The sequence below is a fragment of the Abramis brama genome (genome assembly GCF_963993115.1).
Source record: "Abramis brama genome assembly, chromosome: 11".
Taxonomy (NCBI): domain Eukaryota; kingdom Metazoa; phylum Chordata; class Actinopteri; order Cypriniformes; family Leuciscidae; genus Abramis; species Abramis brama.
This window is the reverse complement of record NC_139973.1, coordinates 17,243,971-17,264,261: the sequence shown is the minus strand read 5'-3', so window position 1 is coordinate 17,264,261 and position 20,291 is coordinate 17,243,971. Positions and strand designations below refer to the sequence as shown.

Sequence of the window (20,291 nt, the reverse complement as noted above, 5' to 3'; positions counted from 1 at the left end):
GCATCAATGGTGAACATGGCTGTGCTCTGCGTTAGATGAGCCAATCAGTGAAGCCCGTGTGTTCACGTGCTCCCTCAACAGTCATGGTGGGCATGAGCGTATTGAGGACGGCGGCTGCATTTGCTGCCAGATTAAACCCGCTGAAACGAACATGTCAATCTTCAAATCTGCTCTCCAGGACTGTTGCACGTTCAGAACAAGGTAAAGATTGTTATTTTTTACTAAACTCAGCGGTATGACCGGTTGGGGTGATTAAAACTAGCAGTGACCTTGCTTTGCTTGCTTAGCATGCCAAGTATTCAAGCTGGCCTTAACAACAATCCCCACTGTAACCTTCCGATAGATATATGTATAAAACAGCTGCATGTATGTGATATGTTAATGTAGATCACGGGCATTTTTGCATAGAGATATAATTGAACAGTTTTTGATTCAAAATGTCTCTTGAGTTTCTTACCCTTCACACACAATTTTTGATATGCAAACAATCAATTTACTAAGTTAGACAAGCACAATATTTTGGCCCTCATTGTGTACGTAACACTTTCACTTTATTGTAAAAACTTGAACTTATAATTTGGGGTTGCAACTGTAATTTTGTATCAACTTCAGTTCTGTGTTATAATTTACTTCCTGTTGAATAAAAATAGCGTTTTGTCTGCAATTTAACTCAAAACCTATTACAGTGATATGTTGACATGCTAAGCCCTTTTATTATTATTATTTCTATTAATATTTTTGTATTTTCTTTTACAGTTGTTGTCCGTCATGGGAGCCATGGGAAAAGGATGTTTATCATCAAGCCCACTGACTTCTATGATAGAAGATTTCTTTACCTGCTGGTAAAGCCTATTATAAGCACTTTAGTTCAGTTGCATATCATTCTTGCTGCTCGTTCTTATTCATATAACATTTCTCTAACATTTCTCTCCTCTCTTGCTTCATTAAACCAGAGAAATTACATTCTTTACACTGGCATCCCTATGGCAGCACTTGTGACCTTTGTTAATGTTTTCGTAGGTAAGTTTCTGATGTAGCCTACCTGACAGTTTTTCCTTCCTGTAGTTGCTGTACCTGCATAATAACTTGATTAATGTCTGCAATTCATTAAACAGGAGAATCTGAGCTAGCAGAGACACCTGAAGGCTACGAACCAGAGCACTGGGAGTACTACAAGGTATTCTAAAATATTTAAGTGCTTAAAAACATCAAGTACACTGTATATGCCAGTAAAAATTGCCCATTGTTAATTGAATAAAAAAAAATGAAAATTGTGTTGCTGCTATCATAATGATTCATGTTTTTTCTTTCATTTGTTGTCTTTATTATCACTTAGCATCCCATCACCCGTTGGATTGCACGTACCTTTTATGACAGCCCAGTGAAGGACTATGAAAAAATGATGGCACTTATCCAAATTGAGACTGAGAAAGCTGAAATGAGGTATGTTGCCTTCACATGATACATGATTCAACTAATTAGCCTAAATGAGACTATACATGAATGATATGTCAATGTAAAACATCTTGTTTAATATTTTTTGCTGTTTTGTTTTTCTTTTTGTTTGTTTTTTCTTTTTATTTTATTTATGCAAATATATATATATATATTTCTTTTAAAGCATTTATTAATCTTAGTTAATGTTAATTGCAACATTTACTAATACAGTATTTAAATCAAAAGTTTTATTTGTTAATATTTAATGGAGGGAGGGAGGGAGGGAGGGAGGTGGGGGGGGATGTAAAATTATTTCATTATATTAAAAAATTGAACTTAATTAAAATGCAGAAGAAAAAAAATTATGATGAATAAGAAATAATATTATTTTCTCCCCATCAACAACTTAAAGCTACACTGTGTAATTTTTTAAAGTTGATTCTTAGCAAAAAACACTTTGTTCTTTCAAAATGATATGTGCTCATTAATGTGTAATTACTTCTACCAACTAATCAAGTATTCTCGTAAGCGTAGAATCTGCCATTTAGAATACATACGAGCGAGTCGCTCGAATGGCGGCAGCCATGTTGCGCCTCCATCTTGAAAATACATTAGCCAAAGAGGGACATACCTGGAAATTCAAGCTTCGCATTTCGCGTTTTTACACTCAGTGGCACTGTGACGAATGCGAGGGGGAGATTACTCGCGACTGCCGGCAGATTTGAAATAATACGGCCACCGTAGGAGTTAAAACGCCCTCTGAATGGGAGGGGCTAGAAAGTAATATTCAGTTGGTAGTCATAAACAATTTCACCGCTAGATGGGGGAAAATCCTACACAGTGTAGCTTTAATCAGAGTCTTGGGTCTGGAATCACAACATGAATCATAGTTGATTCATTATCAACACTTGCAGTTTCTGTTATTAAAAAAGTTTGAATAGAATTACAGATACTTTATATAGAATATATTTTCAGCAGAAATACCAAAGGAATGGGTTAGCACTTCCTGTTGCTGGAATTTGAGCATTTTCTAAATGCATCTTTATATGTTGAGAAGAAATTGGCATCCAAATCATGAGCCATTTTGTTCACAGTAGAATCAACATTTGATTGTCTAGAAGTTTAGATGACCTATTTTTGTACTTCCTAAACATTCTTTATCTTGACCTTTCAAAGTCCTGCTCACTAAAGTGATCCACACCATATGTAGGTTCATTCTGAGTTTAAGGTGCCTCCAAGTAAAGAAATATCACAATGTCATTAATAAACCATCTACTAGAAGGTTAGAAGAAAAGAGCAAAAATGTCTGTAGGCTAAAAAATAATTAAGGAATTGTCAAACCTTAGGGTACAATTTAATGGAACTACATCAACAAAGACACTTTGAAATTTTTTCCTGCTCACAAAAATGTATCTTGTTTTTATGTAGCCTAATTGATGATATCTAATTTATTATTCACTATTTTTCTTGCAGACAACAACAACTTGAAGTCCGCAGACACATGAGAGAAAAAGGAGATGGTCCCTGGTTCCAAATTAAGACACTTGATAAGAATCTCATCGACAACAGCCCCAAGTCATCCCCTGATAACTAGGATGGGTCATGCATACCTGTCCAAAATATTCAGGCATTATACAATGTATAATGTAGTTATTAATAAAAAATATATTTTCTTTTTTTCCCCTTTTCTTTGCCTCTGGCACCAATAAACTAATGATTATAACTAAGTTATTGTTCTTGTGTATTCTTTTAAGTGGTACATCAAGGATTTCCCCCAAAATTCAAATTCTGTCTTCATTTACTCATTTCAGACTGTTCAGTATGCTTTTATGTTTATATAATCTTGAATGCTCATGTCTCCAGTCATAATTATTTCATGAAAAACAGTGGCGGAATTATTCATAATTTCTTTTTATGTCCAAAAGGAGTAGAAAAGTCATGCAGGTTTTCAAGTTAACAAATACCAACAAAAGGATTGAAATCAAAACCTAAATATTTGCATTATTGCAGTAATGTACAGTAACCATAATAGTAATATGCACTACATCAGATTATAAAATGGTTTCAGAACTGTGTGAATACAATTAAATTTCATTCCATAAGTTACTCATTTGAGCAGGGCAGAAAAATAAAACAGCCAAACTAGATCAGTCTAATTTCTTCAGCCTTTTAATATTTAAGTAAAAAACAAAACAAAACACCAGTTTCAATCGTTAGAATAATTTTAGTTATTAACTTTGCATAAATAGGTAATCAACTAGCAAATAGCTTTCTGGCACAAAATTAATAATAAATAATAAACTGTATTTGTATAGCACCTTTTAAACAAAGCTCAAAGTATTACAATAAACACCAAATACTTCATATATGTACCACTTACCACAATAATAAAAGAAAATAATACAATAATAATATTAATAATAAAATCCATAACAAAACGAACATTAAATTAATAAAAAACTAAAAATAAAGTAATAAGAAACTATTAATACCTATATTTCAGAAAAAAATAAAAATAAATAAATAACGTTAAGTGTTTGTACATAGGCATTCAGTATTGAAGCACACATGCAGAGTAAATGACGCTGCCATTGCTATTACCGTGTAAACACATTAAAACTCATTGAGCGTCGATTTGAAAACGTCACCTTTTGCGTCAGGGTGAATAATGTCAAATATTGAGTCTTTCTCCAAGTGGACACCCATTGTTTCCCTCCCCTATACACCACCCTCCATCCCTCTTTGTATGTCCCAATGTTTTCGTCGTCACATCCCGGCTCGGTCCATGAGGAATGTCGGGTCTGTATGGTTTAAAAATAGCCCCATCTCATCTACAGCCTGACACGCTGCTCCAGCGAGGCTCATAGTGGTGCGAGCAGCAGGAATGTGAAGATGGCTACAGATCTGGGAGAGCTACTGGTCCCGTACATGCCCACCATTAGAGTACCGAGGACAGGAGACAGGGTTTTCAAGAGCGAATGCGCTTTTTCCTACGACTCTCCTGTGAGTATTATGTCAAATACTTCATGCATGAACGTTAAACAACAACTGGCGTCCCACAGACACGTGGAAACTAAAAGCTGCGAATAGCGCGTAAGAGAGATTGGGGATCCTCGGCGACCATTCTCCTGCTCAACTTATGTGACAGCCTGCAGAAATAAACAACACACGGGTGTTTACATCTTACAGCGTGGCCAAGTTCCCCTCTTTCAGTTGGCGTTTTACGAGATTCAGATGTATAACGATAGCAAACACTGTTTGAACGCTGGTTTGTACTAGAGAGAATTTCTGTCCACTGTTTTTAAAGGCGTGTCAAAGAAATAGGCTAATTATTTCCATTCCCACGTTCTTATGCACTTGGCATTTTCCCATCCTCGTTGGACATAGTGTGTTACTTGTTGATGCCAGACTGTTTATTGTGATATCTCCTTGATATCAAGAGACAAACAACTGTTACATAGCATCAAATATGTGAAAATTGGGATTTCCTAAATCTATACTAATAAGCAGTAAGCAGCCATGACCTATAAAAATAATTCAGGTCAACGTGGGTTGTTATGTCTCTACAAGCTCTGTCCACAAATCATGTATAATACTATATGTTTTTGCGATCAGTTATGGGAACTTTTCTATAAATGTGGATAAAGTGCACAACTAGCTCCCAGCTGTAAAAGTTTTAAAGGTGACTCAGCTGTTTGGAGTTCATCATGTCAGACTAAAAGACAGGTTATTTTTACACACTATCTGTTCAAGCTCGTGTGTCACCAGGAGCTAGTGACAGGTTTTTCAGTCTGGTGGGCCCTCAACACCCTAACCGACACACGCCAGCCCAGTAACAGTGTTTTGATTCAGATTAAACTCAGAACAGTCTTGTTTGTTTATTCTTTATCGCTGAAAGTCTTTAAAAGAATAATTCAGATTTTTTTACATTTAGAAGAAACAAAAACACTTCTGAAAATAACTTTAATAAATAACATAAACAAGCATTATGTAATTATATAATTATGTGAATCTTAATAACCATAGGTCCCACCAAAAGTGGCCAAAATGTTATTGCAATATATGCCTGACGAACATTTTATTACCATATCCAACAACATAATACTTATTGGAGCTTTGTTGTTATAGTGTTGAAATTGAAATCTTTAGGTAAAAGGCACTATTGTGAGCATTCAGCAATTAAATGTTTATTTATAATTTTACTTTTATGTCCATATTTTGTATTTCTAATAATAGGCTACATCCCAGATATTTGGCATGAATATTTAATGAAGCCGTAGATTGTAAATAGGATGCAGTTATTTTAGATTATGCCCTGCTATGTTGAAGTGTGTCTTCTTTTCATTTATATGTTCCTATGTTGATGATGCTTATGTCTTTGAGTGGTCTGCCTTAATCTCGAATAGCAGTTTTATTCACAGTTGTCTGGTAAATCTAAGTAGAAATATGGAGTTGTACATTATACACTTTATCTTAGCTTAAAACTAGCTTTATCATTTCTTTTAGGAATCGGAAGGAGGTCTATATGTGTGTTTGAACACATTCCTGGGATTTGGAAGAGAACACGTGGAGAGACATTACCGTAAAACTGGACAGAGTGTGTACATGCACTTAAAACGGCATGTGAAACAGGTAAGAGCAGCGACAACTTTTTTTCAAGCTTATTGTTGGATTGAATTCTTTGCACATTTGTAAAAGTGTTGTTTTATATTTCATTCTACACTCTAAAGGAACCTGTTTATTTTGCTAAGGCATGTTTATAAAAGCTACTTAAATGCCCTAATTGAACTAAGGCCGCCTAATCCTGGTTTAGTCTAAACTGTGTCTGTGAAACCGGGCCTTAAAGTAGTAGTAAAATGAGGAATCTCATACCTTCCTAGTCCAGGTATATCGTGCAAAACTAGTACGAGGTAGGGGGAACACACATTCACTCATCTAAACACTAATACATTCATAGTCCCTTTGTCCTTTGTTACTGCTCTTGTAAAAAAAACAATTACTTATTTTATTTTAAACTTACATTTAATGTCTAAATATAAATATTTTAGAATTTCCCATAACACTCTGCAACCTCTGCTGTTTACCAGATGGGTTTTGTCCATACAATGCGTTATTCACAGCTATAAACTGACGTGACTTGCGGATGTTTTCCGTCCACAGTGCGCAGATGCAGTTAATCCATAATCAAATTAGTTGTGATTAAGTCATATCTTTAGATTTTTTCCTCTTATGTTATGTGAACATCCTCTAGTTTTCTGTCATACCACACTACTTTCAAAAGGTGGAAAAATTCAGTTTAGCAGAGATTGATGACTGTTGGATTTAGAAAGCAGAGTTTTGAGGTGTTTACCCGACAGGTCTTGAGAGCAGAGAAGAATGTAAAGGTTTTAGGTGTGATGTTTCTCTTCATAGAGAGTTTTAGGAATCTGCTATACTGTAAAAAATGAGATGATCAGTAAGTCATGCCAACTTATGTTTTACATTAATTCATCAAAATAATTTTTACAAGTTAGGGTTAGGGTTAGGTACGAGAGTAGGAGATTCAACTTGTTTTTTTTTTAAAGTCGGTTAATATAATCTAAGTTGAAATGACATATACTTAAAAATGTAAGGCACCAAACTTGAAATGAAGTTTTCCTTTTGAAATATTTATTTATTTTACTTTTTTACAGTGTATTCATAAATTAAATGGTTTTGACATGTTGGTTTATAATTGATGAGCCCAGCATACTACTAGCCCAGCATGCCTACTGTGCCACCCCTCTTGGGAAATGTCAGGAAGAAAAAGAAACATTAAAGGAATACCTGGGTATTTACAGTAATTACAGTATATTTACAGCATGATAGATAAATTAACAACATGTTACATAAACAGAAGATAAATTAACTGTGCTGCATTATTTATTACACCATATCTATATATATCTATATATTTTGTCACTAGATATGTACTAATTGATGGAATGATAGATTTTAAATAATCAGATACTGAGGTATTGTCTCATGTTTTGAATGTTACCCATGGCAGTCTTTCCATATCTTAGCAGTTCTGTTGATTCCCAGCCTGCTCCTATACATTGACCTAATGATGAATGATCTGTTGCTCATTTAGAATAGGATCTTAGTTATTTATTGTTTTTTTTGTTAGTTCTAAGTGAATTTGGATGTTCTGGTTAAATGCTGTCATTTTCATGTCTGTATCTGTCCAGAAACTGCTGGCCCCCGTTCTTGTACAGTAGCTCTTGTGTTTGCTGTTTTTACTTAGGATTACATGAGAAGTGTGTCAACATTAACCATTCAGTAGTCCACTTTACTCCACAATCAATTGATTTTACCATTATGTGCTTTGTACAGAACGATCATTCTCATCTATAAAGCTCTTTATCCAGATTTGATCAAATTTGCAACATGATTCTGTAAGATTTGTTAACGTTACACTTCATTACCCATGTTGTTTCTTGATGTTAATTACAGAAAGCCACAGGTGCTGCAGGGGGTGCCATACCAAGAAGAAGGAATGGAAAAGTATTTTTAGGTAAGTCTGTTTTGAAGTAAAAAAAAAAAAAAAAGTCCCAGACTCAAACTTCAATCTCAAATGAGAGAGCCTGAATAAGCCTTATTTTTATGTTTAGCAACCCCAGTCATTACTGGCTGGGGCTAAATTTATCTTATTTATTTGTATGTGCAGTTAGTAACCATTCTAAATCTAAAGTGCCACATGCTTGCCCTGGCCTAATCTTCTGCTATGGAGGGTTGGTTTTCAGTGGCCGGCTATGCCTGTCAGCTGCTGTGCCCTATCAATCCCCCAGGCTGACACACTTCTGCCATTGGAGGTGTGACGTAGCAGGTGGCGGACCTGCGGCCTCTTATTCTCATACATCGCGTTAATATAAACGCCTGTTTGAAGACGATATGTCAGACAGGATGCCAGTCATTTTGTAAACCCACAATGCTTTGCCAAACATGTCATTTAGGCCACTCTGACTGTTCTATTAAGGATAGTGTCTAACCTGTCACCCGTGGCTTGGAGCGCAAACTGATGCGATCAGGTGTTTTCTTTAGTCTGTCAGATCTAATGCAGACACAACTATAAGTGTGACATTCATACTCAAATTAATTAAATAACTTTATTATTCTTTTTTAATGACCAAACTTGCAGTTTGTATGACCTCATTTATAATTGAGAGAATAGTAAGAAAATTTGTGGTCCTGTTATGCTTTTCCACTTTTTCAACTTTAGCTATTGTGTAATGTTGCTGTTTGAGCATAAAAAAAGAGCTGCAAGGTTACAAAGCTCAAAGTCCAAAGATATTTTATTGAACAGAATCCACTTTTCAAGAACTACAACGAACTGCTCGTTTTGACTACAACTCGATTTTCCCAGATCTTATAAAGTTACAATGTTACTCATTTAAATAATCCCGCCCACGGAATACGCAAAAAAGGGGGCAGAGTCCTGATTGAGCTGCACTATAGAAGATGAAGAGTGTTGCTGTCGAAGAGAGGTTTTTTTTTCCACCCCGGTTCCAAAACCCCTTTGTGTGGCCTTCTTAAGGCGGACAAACTAAGTGCGCTGCACATTTTATGGAGAACAGCTTGTTTTCTGTCTCTCGCTTTTGTAAGCTCTCGCTTTTGTAAGATGGTTATGTGTTCCTTATGAAAAATTAACCATAGTTTTGTTACCGATAAAAGTCAGTGCATAAAATTCGTTCTGCACGATCATCTTTAACATTGTCAGGGTCTGAATTGGGCTTGAAATGGTTTGAAATTGACGCCATCCTCAGTATCTACGCTAGAGAAGAACTCGCAGTTATGGAGGGGTGGGACATTTCCTGATCACGCGCTAAGCACTGCCAATCACAGCACACTGGGCCAGCTAACCAATCACAGCACATTTCATATTTCGGAAGGAGGGTTTTATCGAAACAGGACCTAGTTCGGTGCGGAGCTGTAATAGTGTAAAATATGTGAAAAATAATGCGTTTTTTGAACAATCAAGCTTGAAAACATATTCTAGTACACCCCAAAAACAAAATCAAGACTTTGTAAAAGGGCATAATAGGACCCCTTTAAGCAAACTACAAAAATCTATTTTAAAAGGTTGTTAAAAACCTCAAAAAGACATAATGAGAGTTGCAGCCTCTAAAATATAGACTTTCTAAATTCATATACATTTTAATCTCAAATCTTAATGTTAGGGGTTCAATCAAGGGAACTAAATAAAATGTTTAATCAAAAGACTGAAACACTCTTTTTTAAGAAAAGGACAAGATAAACATGAAAAGAAAGCCATTTTGAGTGTGTACATTGTGTGGAGTTTCATCATGTGTTTATTAATTAATTTTTTTGGGACAGTGTTTTGGGAAAGTGCAGCTCGATTAAAAATAACTCTTTCTGCTTCTTTTCCTGAAGATTTAGAGCTTAACCGTGATTTTAATGGAGATGATTATGAGTACGAAGATGAAGCCAAGCTTGTCATATTTCCAGACCACTTTGAGATCCCTTTACCAAATATTGAGGAGTTGCCCGCACTGGTTAGTGAGTGTGTGCTCATGCGCCCTGTATGCCCTGCATGCCAAAGGCCTGATCTGCAGTTTCAGTTTCAGTGCTTGCTTGTCAAACATCACATCATTACATTTTATTATGTCTACAGATGACCTTATACTTATACTCACTGTTCATCCTTCTCATTGTGTGCAGTGATGTCATGTGGTGTTGGCAACACGTGTTGCAGTAATATTAGTTTTAGTTATCCACTCTCACCTATTACGGATTATTTTTTTGTACACTAAAATCTGTTTAATTTAAATTTTAAAATAAGTTTATTTCTGATTAGATCCGAATTCTTTGTGGTAAAGTAGAATCATCAGCCATTCATGCCTGAATATACAGCGTGTTGTGTTCTTATTGATATTTTTGAAATTATTAAGAGCAATATGGGTTTTTCTAGGGTATACACCGTTCAAAAGTTTGGGGTTAGTGTGATTTGTATTTTTCTTTAAAGAATACAGTAAAGATGAAATGTTTTCAGATAAAAGTTTTTTATTCATCAAAGAATCACAGTTTCCACAAAAATATAAAGCAGCACAACTGTTTTCAACATTATTAATAATTAGAAATGTTTCTTGAGCACCAAATCAGCATATTAGAATGAAGGAATACAGAACATTCAGTTTTGCCATGCAGGAATAAATACATGCTAAAATATATTAAAATAGAAAACAGTTCACAATGTTCAGTATTAAATCACAGTTTTATTTTTAATTTTTTCTAATAAAATTAGCCTTTGTGAGCATTTGAAACGTATTTCAAAAAAACATTAAAACATCGTAACATCCCCAAATTTGACCAATCTCAAATATTTGAGGATTAACTGGTTGATGTAATATTCTATCAGTACACATGATGCGAGAAGGTTCATGGTGTTATGTTGCACACTTTAGTTGTTCATACAATACATGAAGTAGCACAAAAGTGAACACACATCTTTGTACTTGTAGACACTTGTAATTGCATGGTGTGCGTACTTACCTCTGCTTCCCTTATATTTATTACCTAGAAAATAGTTGCATTATTTGTCCTATCTGACCAGGATTCAGATTTGGTTTTAAATATTTTTAAATCTATTTAGTCATAGTCTGCTCTGCACCACTTTCCAGCTGGCTGTGGTTTCTTAAGCAGTCATTCAATGCAATATCATATTAAGCAATGGGACAGCTATAATATAATGTTCACATGCCCCTTTAACTTTCAGGTTACAATAGCCTGTGACGCCATCCTCAATGCACAATCTCCATACAAAAAGCAGGAGTCAGATTCATGGGAAGAGGAGATCCAAGTATCTAAACATGCCCGAAGTCTCAGACAGCAGGAGAATGGGGTTCGAATTCCTCCCAGGTTGGTCACATGGAAGCCCAGAGTCATAAGGACTAGCACTCTAGAGTCTGCTGATGCTTACTTAAGGTCACCCTTGAATCTGATATGTCTGCTTTCCCCTGCCAATAATATCAATAATATCAAAACAAGCTATTGATGTTTATATGTTTAGGATAACTATTAGTAACAGTGTGTTCTGAAAAATATAGTTTTTGTTTTATGTTGTAAGAAAATTTCCATTAGGATACTTTAGGATTGGTTCCAATGACAGAAATGCCAGTATTAATACTGTCATAATTCCCTGGGGAAGGGTTTTCAGTGGCCGATACCGATGCAGATATCTGGATAAGACGGTGTCTTATGGCCACTATAATGTGGTATTTGAAAGTAGTACAGTTTAATTATAGTAAATTATCCAAATTTATTAAATTAACACTTGTTTACCATATTTGTCTAAAAACTTTAAAACAAACGTTTAAATGTGCATTTACCATTCCCAAGGTTGTTTTTAGATTTTAGAACAGATGCAAAAGGAACCAGCGTTATTTTAGTATTATTTATGTACTATTATAGTATTTATTAATATTTTGAAATAGCTTTTTCTATATTAATTTAAATTTTATATTTTAATTTCAGTTTAAGTTTTAGTAATTTTGATATGTGTTTTTGTCATTTTTAGGTTACATTTTTTTTAATTAGCTTGAATTTATTTTTATTTAGTAATTTTAGTAAAAGAAAATAAGAATTCCCTTGGAAGTTTTTTTTTTTTTTTTTTAATCTTTCATCTAACATTTATATTTTATTATATTTCAGATTTCTATTTCTTTTTTGAATAGTATTAGTATAAGTATTAGTTTTAATTTTAGTATTAGAATAAGTTTTAGTTAACAATAACAACACTGAAGGGGAACTAACACTTTAACCATGTGGAAGATAATCTCAAAATGGCCAAATATTGGCAATTGATTGGTCTAGCCGATAAACTGATGTGTTGGAAATGGTTTCATAATCAGAAACTGTCTTGGTCTACACAAATAGATTACAAATAGTCAGTGGATTATAGAGTAACATAGCCTCATCACTTTGAGGGCACCTGATTCACCTGGACTGAAATATGAGGAGTTCCTCTCCTGTTTGTGTCTTCAATATGCTTCATGTCCTATTAGCGGCTGGAAGTGCGCCAAGTGTGAAATGAGAGAGAACCTGTGGCTAAACCTGACGGATGGCTCTGTCTTCTGTGGGAAATGGTTCTTTGATGGGAGCGGAGGGAACGGACATGCCCTTGAGCACTACAAAGAAACCAACTTCCCCCTGGCAGTTAAACTCAACACAATCACCCCAGATGGAGCAGGCAAGTGTTATGACAGGTTTTTCATGTGTCTCACACGGTCTTCCAGGAAATATGTTGGTCTGCATGTATAACACACAAAAATTGCAAGCTCAAACTTAATTTGGACAAAAAAACAGATAATATTTTTTGTTCATAGAAGGGTTTACAGATTCCATTCTCTATTTTTGCAGATGTTTATTCCTTCGACGAAGAAGAAGCAGTGGTTGATCCTCACATATCAGAACATTTGTTACACTTCGGAATAGATATGCTGCAAATGCAAAGGGTATGGTTTTTTTTTTTTTTTTTTTTCACACTTTATTCATACATTTCTCTATATTTTATCATGTAGTCAGTCATTAATTTATTATAAATATCTAATACTGATAATATTTTACAAATATTTTTAATATTTAAAATTTTTCATGGTATTAATGCGTCTTTATACATGAAAATATATAGCTTCCTTTATATTGTAGGAAAGGAATCGTCATATTTGTGGGTCTGTGGCATCAAATAGGTTGAAAACCCCTGTTCTAAACAAAAGTTAATTACTTAAGCAAAGACAAGCAGCACTGCCTTCTTCCAACCTCCTCAAATGTCTGTCTATCCCTCTCAGACAGAGAATGGTCATCATACAGACAACCACGTGCAGCTGCGTGTGAGTGACTGGGAAGTGATTCAGGAGGCTGGTATAAAGCTAAAGCCCGTCTATGGCTCAGGATATACGGGCATCAAAAACCTGGGCAACAGCTGCTACCTGAGCACCACTATGCAAGTGCTTTTCAGTATTCCAGAGTTCCAGAGAGCGTGAGTACTCTAAAGACTTCAGTGGTCCAATGCATTCTACATACTCGTCTACATTCTCCTCCCATTGTCATCGGGTCTGTTTGAATGCTATCACACTAAGATGTGCCATTTCTGAGGAAACTTGTATTTAGACTCTAAGGGCCAGATTTACTAAACAGGTAAATCACAGGTAGCAAATTAGCGTGAGAGCACAATTCCAATAAATGAGAGTGGAAAGTTCTGCGCATGATCTACTGACGACGCAAATTAAAGAACACAGACGCAGCCGGATCATTTCCATAATGACCGACTCAATTTACCATGAGCAGCGCAAATTAGCGTTTGGTTTAAGACATGCTTTTTGGGCAGTTAATAATGGCACAAATAAGAGTAAATTGACCAGCGCAAACCTTAGAAAATCACCTTGCGTGATTCATTTAAATACTCTCCTCCCATAAATTTTGCGTCTGAAAGGGAAACTCCTACAAATGCATATTAAGTATGGTCAGTCCGTCCTGTCCAGTCCAGGCCTTTTCAGTACAAATTTTTCTCTGCGTGTCCTTTTTTAACGCCAAAAGAGGGTGTGCGCTGGAGCAAGCTGTTAGTAAATCTGTTAGTAATCTGTGCCGTCTTTAAGTTTGTTTGCTGTTTTTTCTTTTATATGATGATTATGATTCAATGCCAGATTCATCTAGCCAGGTTCTTTACCCAGTTAATTTGTAACAGTGAGAAATGATTTTGTATATTGTAGGTATGTTGGGAACCTACAGAGAATATTTGACTACTCGCCCCTTGATCCAAGCCAGGATTTCAACACACAGATGTAGGTGTTTTTGTCATTGAATGTTAATATCATGTAACATTTATCTTGTTTTTTATTTCTGAAATTCAAATTACTTCTAATTCTTGTATAAAATAATGCAATGCAATTTATACATATCTTTACTGCTGGCTGCAGGTGCATTGTTTGACATCTTTCCTGAAGTGTGTGTCATTTAGACTATTGGAATATAGGTATTTAAATTGGAATGTTTGTTTTCTTATTTTTCAAGGGCAAAACTTGGTCATGGACTTCTCTCAGGCCAGTACTCAAAACCTCCAATTAAATCAGAACTAATTGAACAGGTGATGAAAGAAGAATACAAGGTATTTGACTTGGTCTGTCTTGATGATATTCGGCTTGATTAGGTTTGCATAACTGTGCCAGTTGCAGTCCTTTGCCTGCCTCCTTACACAGCTACCTATTTGAGAATCAGACAACCTTAAGGTACATTCATACTAACAATTATTTGCAGTGACCCGAGGTCATTCATTGGCAGTTTCAGGTGGCAAAAAAAAAAAAAAAAAAAAAACATACAACAAACTGAGCAGAGTTTAATTTTATGCAAATGAGTAGAAACACAATGCGGCATCTACCAATAATAGAGCAGACATTGTGAATGTACCTTGGGTATGCTTGTACAGCTTGTTTAATTTTTTTTTTTTTTGAGAAGCCACAATATCAGATATGAACTATTTTATCCAAACAGTTATCAATATTCTTTAGCTAAATTATTGTTTTGGTTGGCCTCCTTTTTTGTGTGTTTTTGTCTTTTTCTAAATGACTAAATTGTAGTCATCTGAATTTCTACCAAATTGTAAATGTGCTTCCATAATAATATACCTCCTTTCTCGTTCTATGAATAAAATATGCTATATGAAACAAACAAAAATGCTGCATGCTATTTCCCTAAAGTAAAAGTGTGGCCTTTTAAAAGTGTTTAAGAATGTCTCCCTGTAAACCAGCTTTCTTAATAGGATTTCTGATGGCATTTTAAAGTGCATTTGGTGACCCTGAGCCTAGATGTGTCATGTTGTTTTCCTCTGTAGCAGCTGCAAAGAGGGATTTCACCTAAGATGTTCAAAGCGCTGGTCAGTAAAGGACATCCAGAGTTTTCCTCAAACCGGCAACAAGACGCTCACGAATTCTTCCTGCATTTAATTAACCTGGTGGAGGTACGAAACTGTTTTTCTATCTTATGTGCTTCTTTTGTGGAAACGTAATATTACCTTGATTATAATGACGTTGTGTCTTAAAAGGATAGTTCACCCAAAAATGAAAATTCTATATAATCAACCTCATGTCACTCTAAACCTATTTGACTTTCTTTAGCTCAAAGATGTTGATGAATTACTTTAATTTTATGGAAAAAGAGCAGATTAAACAGTTTTCTAGACTAATCATTTTGTGTTCCATGCAAGAAAGGTTTTAGGTGAAATATATCTTTAAATCATTTATGTAAAAAATGATTTGAGAGAATCAAGGGTTTCTAGGGATTGGCCAAAATTTCCCCAGACGTGTTTGTAGACGTTGAGTCTTGTCAGGAGGCTCTGGTTTCAGGAGACACATTGGACTGTACTCTCTACCCCTCTGCTGGCAGACACACACTTGAAGTGACTTTCTCAACTGAGTTAAAATTAGATACCCCTATCAGTTACACAGATAATGCTTCCTGTTACCCTCCCCACTTGGTCTATGTCCAGAATGAAAGCCATTGCCTTCTCTGACACTTTTCTGTGACTTAAAAAACAAACAACAACAGGAGCCCCGCTGTTAGACTTTTACAATGTGAGATATACTATGTAGGTCAACAAGAAACAGTTCACAAATAATTTTACATTATACAACGTAACAAACTTATTATTTGAATGGATCATGCAAAATGGCTTCTATATGACAGGTGGTGGGAGGGGAGGGGTTGGAAAATATAAGTGCTTGTTGACATCAACTGAAATGGAAAGTTAATTCGGAGGGTTAGCAAGTTATTAAGGATCATTCACACTGATAGCAGTTTGTTTATGACCAGAATGATGCAGAATGATGTTTTTGAAAGAAGTCATGTTCACAAAGGCTGCATTTTTTAAAAATACAGTTATTATGTGGAATATTATTACTTTTTAAAGACATTCTATTTGAATATATTTTAAAATGTCATTTATTCCTGTGATGGTAAAGCTGAATTTTCAGCATCATTCATTTACTCCAGTCTTCAGTATCACATGATCCTTCAGAAATCATCCTAATATGCTTATTGTTACAACTAATCAAGGCCTAATCTTTGCTGACATTTGCTTTGGTCCTGACAGTGCTCATACACCAAGAGGGTCAAACTCATAAAACCAAGACAGAGCTATAGTTCCTTGAAATGTTTAGTGCTCAGAAATGTCAACTGGTTTATTTGTAGCTGCCCTCAGCTGTGCCTTGTATGAAATAGCATAAGGCCTGTGAACAGTGAGGGGACCTTACAGTGCATTTCTACCTCCTCAGCAGGTTTGTTCTCTGCTCACTGGTCTCTGGTATCCCAGACTTGATAGAGGAGGGCTCGTATATTTCTGTATGGCCTCAGAATAGCGAAACCTCTGAAGGATGACCTCGTTGATCTTAATTATGGACTAACTCTGTACTGTCCCTAAAGATGCCTGAATTTAAATAGAAAGTTGATTTGTTTACCATTTGGTTTCAAGAACTATAAACCATATGATCATTATTGTGTTTTTAAGTCATTATTTTGCTTGGTAATGACACCGATATTCCTGTCCATCTTTAAAAGTTCTCAGTGCTGCAACAGAATTTTTAGTCCCATTTTATAATAAGTCTCTCTAACTACTATGTACTAACATTTGACTGAATAATTTGATACAATACACATATTGTGTACATTCATGTTTTTACATTGTACTTATACCTGATTGTAATGACAGCTGTAATTAATTTAAGTAATTAGCCTTAATCTATAATTACACTGCTGACCCTTCCCTTACCCCTTAACCAACCCTTAAACCTACACACACACCGCCAAACCTGTCCCTAACCTTACAAGTATCCCACCTCAATTGCAGCAAAAGTTGCACATAACATTTAAGTACATAGTACTTAGACCACCTAATATGAAGTGTGACCAAAATTTATTTTGCCTTTAATGAACCTGAAAAGTAGACAGGAAAGTTAAGGAGAAAAGGCGAATGGGAACAGGCCAGATTCAAACCTGTGTTTCCATGAGCACAACAAAATCTTTCTATAGGCTGTATTATGTTTTGCCATTTTCAGAGGAACAATTCAGGCTCAGAGAACCCCAGCGATGTGTTTCGCTTCATAGTTGAGGAGCGAGTGCAGTGCTGTCAGACACAGAAGGTGCGGTACACACAGCGAGTGGACTACCTTATGCAGCTTCCTGCACCCCTGGAGGCTGCCAGCAACAGAGGTAACCTTCTACAACTGATTCTTTGAACATTGCTCCTGCACTACACAGTTTAAATGTTCAGTTATTACTTTAAAGAGCTATTTCTACCTGATCTGACTCTAAAAAACGAATAAAACCTAATATAGTTATGTGATTAATTTATAATAAATTATAGTTTTTGTCTTGAATAAAATGAATTCAATATGCAGGTAGACATATTTGTGTTTTATTTGCATATGGTTTTGTCGTTTGTACAGAAGAGCTAATAACATATGAGAGTAAGCGGATGGAAGCTGAGGAGAACATGCGGCCCCCTCCAGAGCCGGTGAGAGCCCGAATCCCCTTCACTGCCTGTCTGCAAGCCTTCACTGAGCCTGAGAATGTTCCAGACTTCTGGAGCTCTGCGCTGCAAGCCAAGTCAGCTGGAGTGAAGTAAGCAGGCCTCAGGTTTTAAGACCTTCGAATGACTTGCAAAACATTCTGCACAATTTAGAAGAATATATATCGACAACAATTTTATACTGTATGCGTTATTTAATTATAATATACATTATTATTTTCTTAATTATATGTTATATGTAATCACACACACACACACGGTATATATTTTCTTAATTATACAGTTATATATATATATATATATATATATATATATATATGTATATGTATATGTATATATATATATATATATATATATATATATATATATATATATATATATATATATATATATATGTATATATATATATATATATATATATATATATATATATATATATATATATATATATATATATATATATATATGTGTATATATGTATATATATATATATATATATATATATATATATATATGTATATATATGTATATATATATGAAGAGTTCAGATGCAAAAGCCTCTAAGTGCCATCTGAAATTTTCTTCTAGAATGATCATTTTTATCAAGCTCGTATATTTAAGTTCAGTAAAATCACTTAAATGACAACTAATAGGTAATTTTCATTGCCATTTAAGTGAAATTACTGAACTTAAATATACGAGCTTAATATGATCATTTCTAGAAGAAAATTTCAGATGGCACTTAGAGGCTTTTGCATCTGAACTCTTCATATATATGTGTATATATATATATATGTATGTATGTATGTATGTATTATATATATATATATATATATATGTATATAGTATACATTTTGTGGAATATGCAGTGTAGAAATGTTAGTTAACCTTAGTGAAAGTTATGCTCTGTAAGACTGTATCTTTCTCTTTCCTCAGGACTTCTCGTTTCTCATCTTTCCCCGAGTACATGGTTGTACAGATAAAGAAGTTCACATTTGGTGTTGATTGGGTGCCCAAAAAGTTAGGTGTGTAAATTTAAGTGGTCTTGATTTGATTTTGTATTTTGATTTCACATTGTTGTAAAGGAACACGTTGCTGGCCAAAGCATGTACAAAATGTTGGATCATTTCTTTTTTAATCCATCCAGCTCCTGTCAAAGCCGATTTATTAATGTCATGTTTTTGTTTGTCATCTGTGTCTGCCTATCACATGCTCTCTTGTGCAATTCAGACCATCACATGTTGTGCATGTTGAGCAATGCATCATGATTGCTTGCATCAAAAGACTATCAGTTTGCAAGGTGTTATGTTTGCTTAGCAGAGGCTTTTCCCTTGTCCAGTAGAGGGTACTGTAACACTGTTTTTCTACATGAGAAATTATGATCAGAGAAAGTTTGAGGTTCTGTGGTGGAGCAAAATGTTGGCAAGGTTTTTGGAAAGGAATAATGGGTTTATCAACATACAGTACATATCTTTGTTTCATATATATATGATTTCCTTAAAAGATCTTTTTTTTTTTTTCTACTACAGATATTTCCGTAGATGTACCTGATTTCCTGGACTTGAATCGCCTCCGGGCTACAGGGCTACAGGCAGGAGAAGAGGAACTGCCTGACCTTACACCTCCCATTGTCATTCCTGAAGACACCAGAGGTGAGAACCTTTACTTCCATTCAAAATGTTGGGGTCAGTAAGATATATACTTTTATTATTTTCAGAAAGAAATTAATTTATTCAGCAAGGGTGCTTTAAATGGATCAAAAGTGACAGTAAAGACTTTTACATTGTTACAAAAAGGTTGTATTTCAAATAAATGTTTTCTGTTAATCAAAGAATCCTGAAAAAATGTATCAAAAAAATAAGCAGCACAACTGTTTTTAGCACTGATAATATGTTTCTTGAGCATCAAATCAGCATATTAGAATGATTTCTGAAGGATCATGTGACACTGAAGACTGGAGTAATGATGCTGAAAATTCAGCTTTCCCATCACAGGAATAAATTACATTGAAATATTTTGCAAATATTATTTTTTTACTGTACTTTGATTAAATAAATGCAGCCTTGGTAAGCATAAGATACTTCTGTCATGGTCTATGTTTGTGTGCATATTATTCCCTTTTGCTCTGTACTAACTAAATCTTGTTTTTGCATTCAGACATTTCAACAAACAACTCTTTGGAATGTAAGTACCACTTCGATTGTAAAAGTGCAAAAATGTATTCCATACATTTATAATTGTACACATGCACTACGAAATTACTTATTCGATGAACAATATTAAAAGTTTTAATAAACTT

At 34.9% G+C, this 20,291-nt stretch overlaps 2 protein-coding genes across 3 annotated transcripts in view; both read left to right on the top strand.

The window, feature by feature from the left end:
- Window positions 1-42: 42 nt before the first annotated feature.
- ndufb5 (NADH:ubiquinone oxidoreductase subunit B5) lies at window positions 43-3,164 on the top strand. The gene is made up of 6 exons (XM_084129752.1): window positions 43-201; window positions 757-842; window positions 954-1,020; window positions 1,116-1,177; window positions 1,337-1,443; window positions 2,911-3,164. The coding sequence occupies exons 1-6, from the start codon at window positions 84-86 to the stop codon at window positions 3,029-3,031; spliced, it is 561 nt and encodes a 186-aa protein (XP_083985878.1). The 5' UTR covers window positions 43-83; the 3' UTR covers window positions 3,032-3,164.
- Window positions 3,165-3,672: 508 nt separating this feature from the next.
- usp13 (ubiquitin specific peptidase 13) overlaps window positions 3,673-20,291 on the top strand; it is a 29,489-nt gene continuing 12,870 nt past the window's right edge. The window contains exons 1-16 of one of the 2 annotated variants that reach the window (XM_084128199.1): window positions 3,673-4,440; window positions 5,944-6,069; window positions 7,912-7,972; window positions 9,850-9,971; window positions 11,192-11,334; window positions 12,480-12,664; window positions 12,835-12,929; window positions 13,263-13,453; window positions 14,184-14,255; window positions 14,485-14,578; window positions 15,305-15,427; window positions 17,520-17,673; window positions 17,910-18,084; window positions 18,929-19,017; window positions 19,522-19,644; window positions 20,150-20,176. In XM_084128199.1, coding sequence (XP_083984325.1) covers window positions 4,330-4,440; window positions 5,944-6,069; window positions 7,912-7,972; window positions 9,850-9,971; window positions 11,192-11,334; window positions 12,480-12,664; window positions 12,835-12,929; window positions 13,263-13,453; window positions 14,184-14,255; window positions 14,485-14,578; window positions 15,305-15,427; window positions 17,520-17,673; window positions 17,910-18,084; window positions 18,929-19,017; window positions 19,522-19,644; window positions 20,150-20,176 — 1,891 coding nt within the window. In that variant the 5' untranslated portion in view covers window positions 3,673-4,329. Of the gene's footprint in view, window positions 4,441-5,943; window positions 6,070-7,911; window positions 7,973-9,849; window positions 9,972-11,191; window positions 11,335-12,479; window positions 12,665-12,834; window positions 12,930-13,262; window positions 13,454-14,183; window positions 14,256-14,484; window positions 14,579-15,301; window positions 15,428-17,519; window positions 17,674-17,909; window positions 18,085-18,928; window positions 19,018-19,521; window positions 19,645-20,149; window positions 20,177-20,291 lie in introns of both variants that reach the window. The other variant, XM_084128198.1, reaches the window with a different exon arrangement.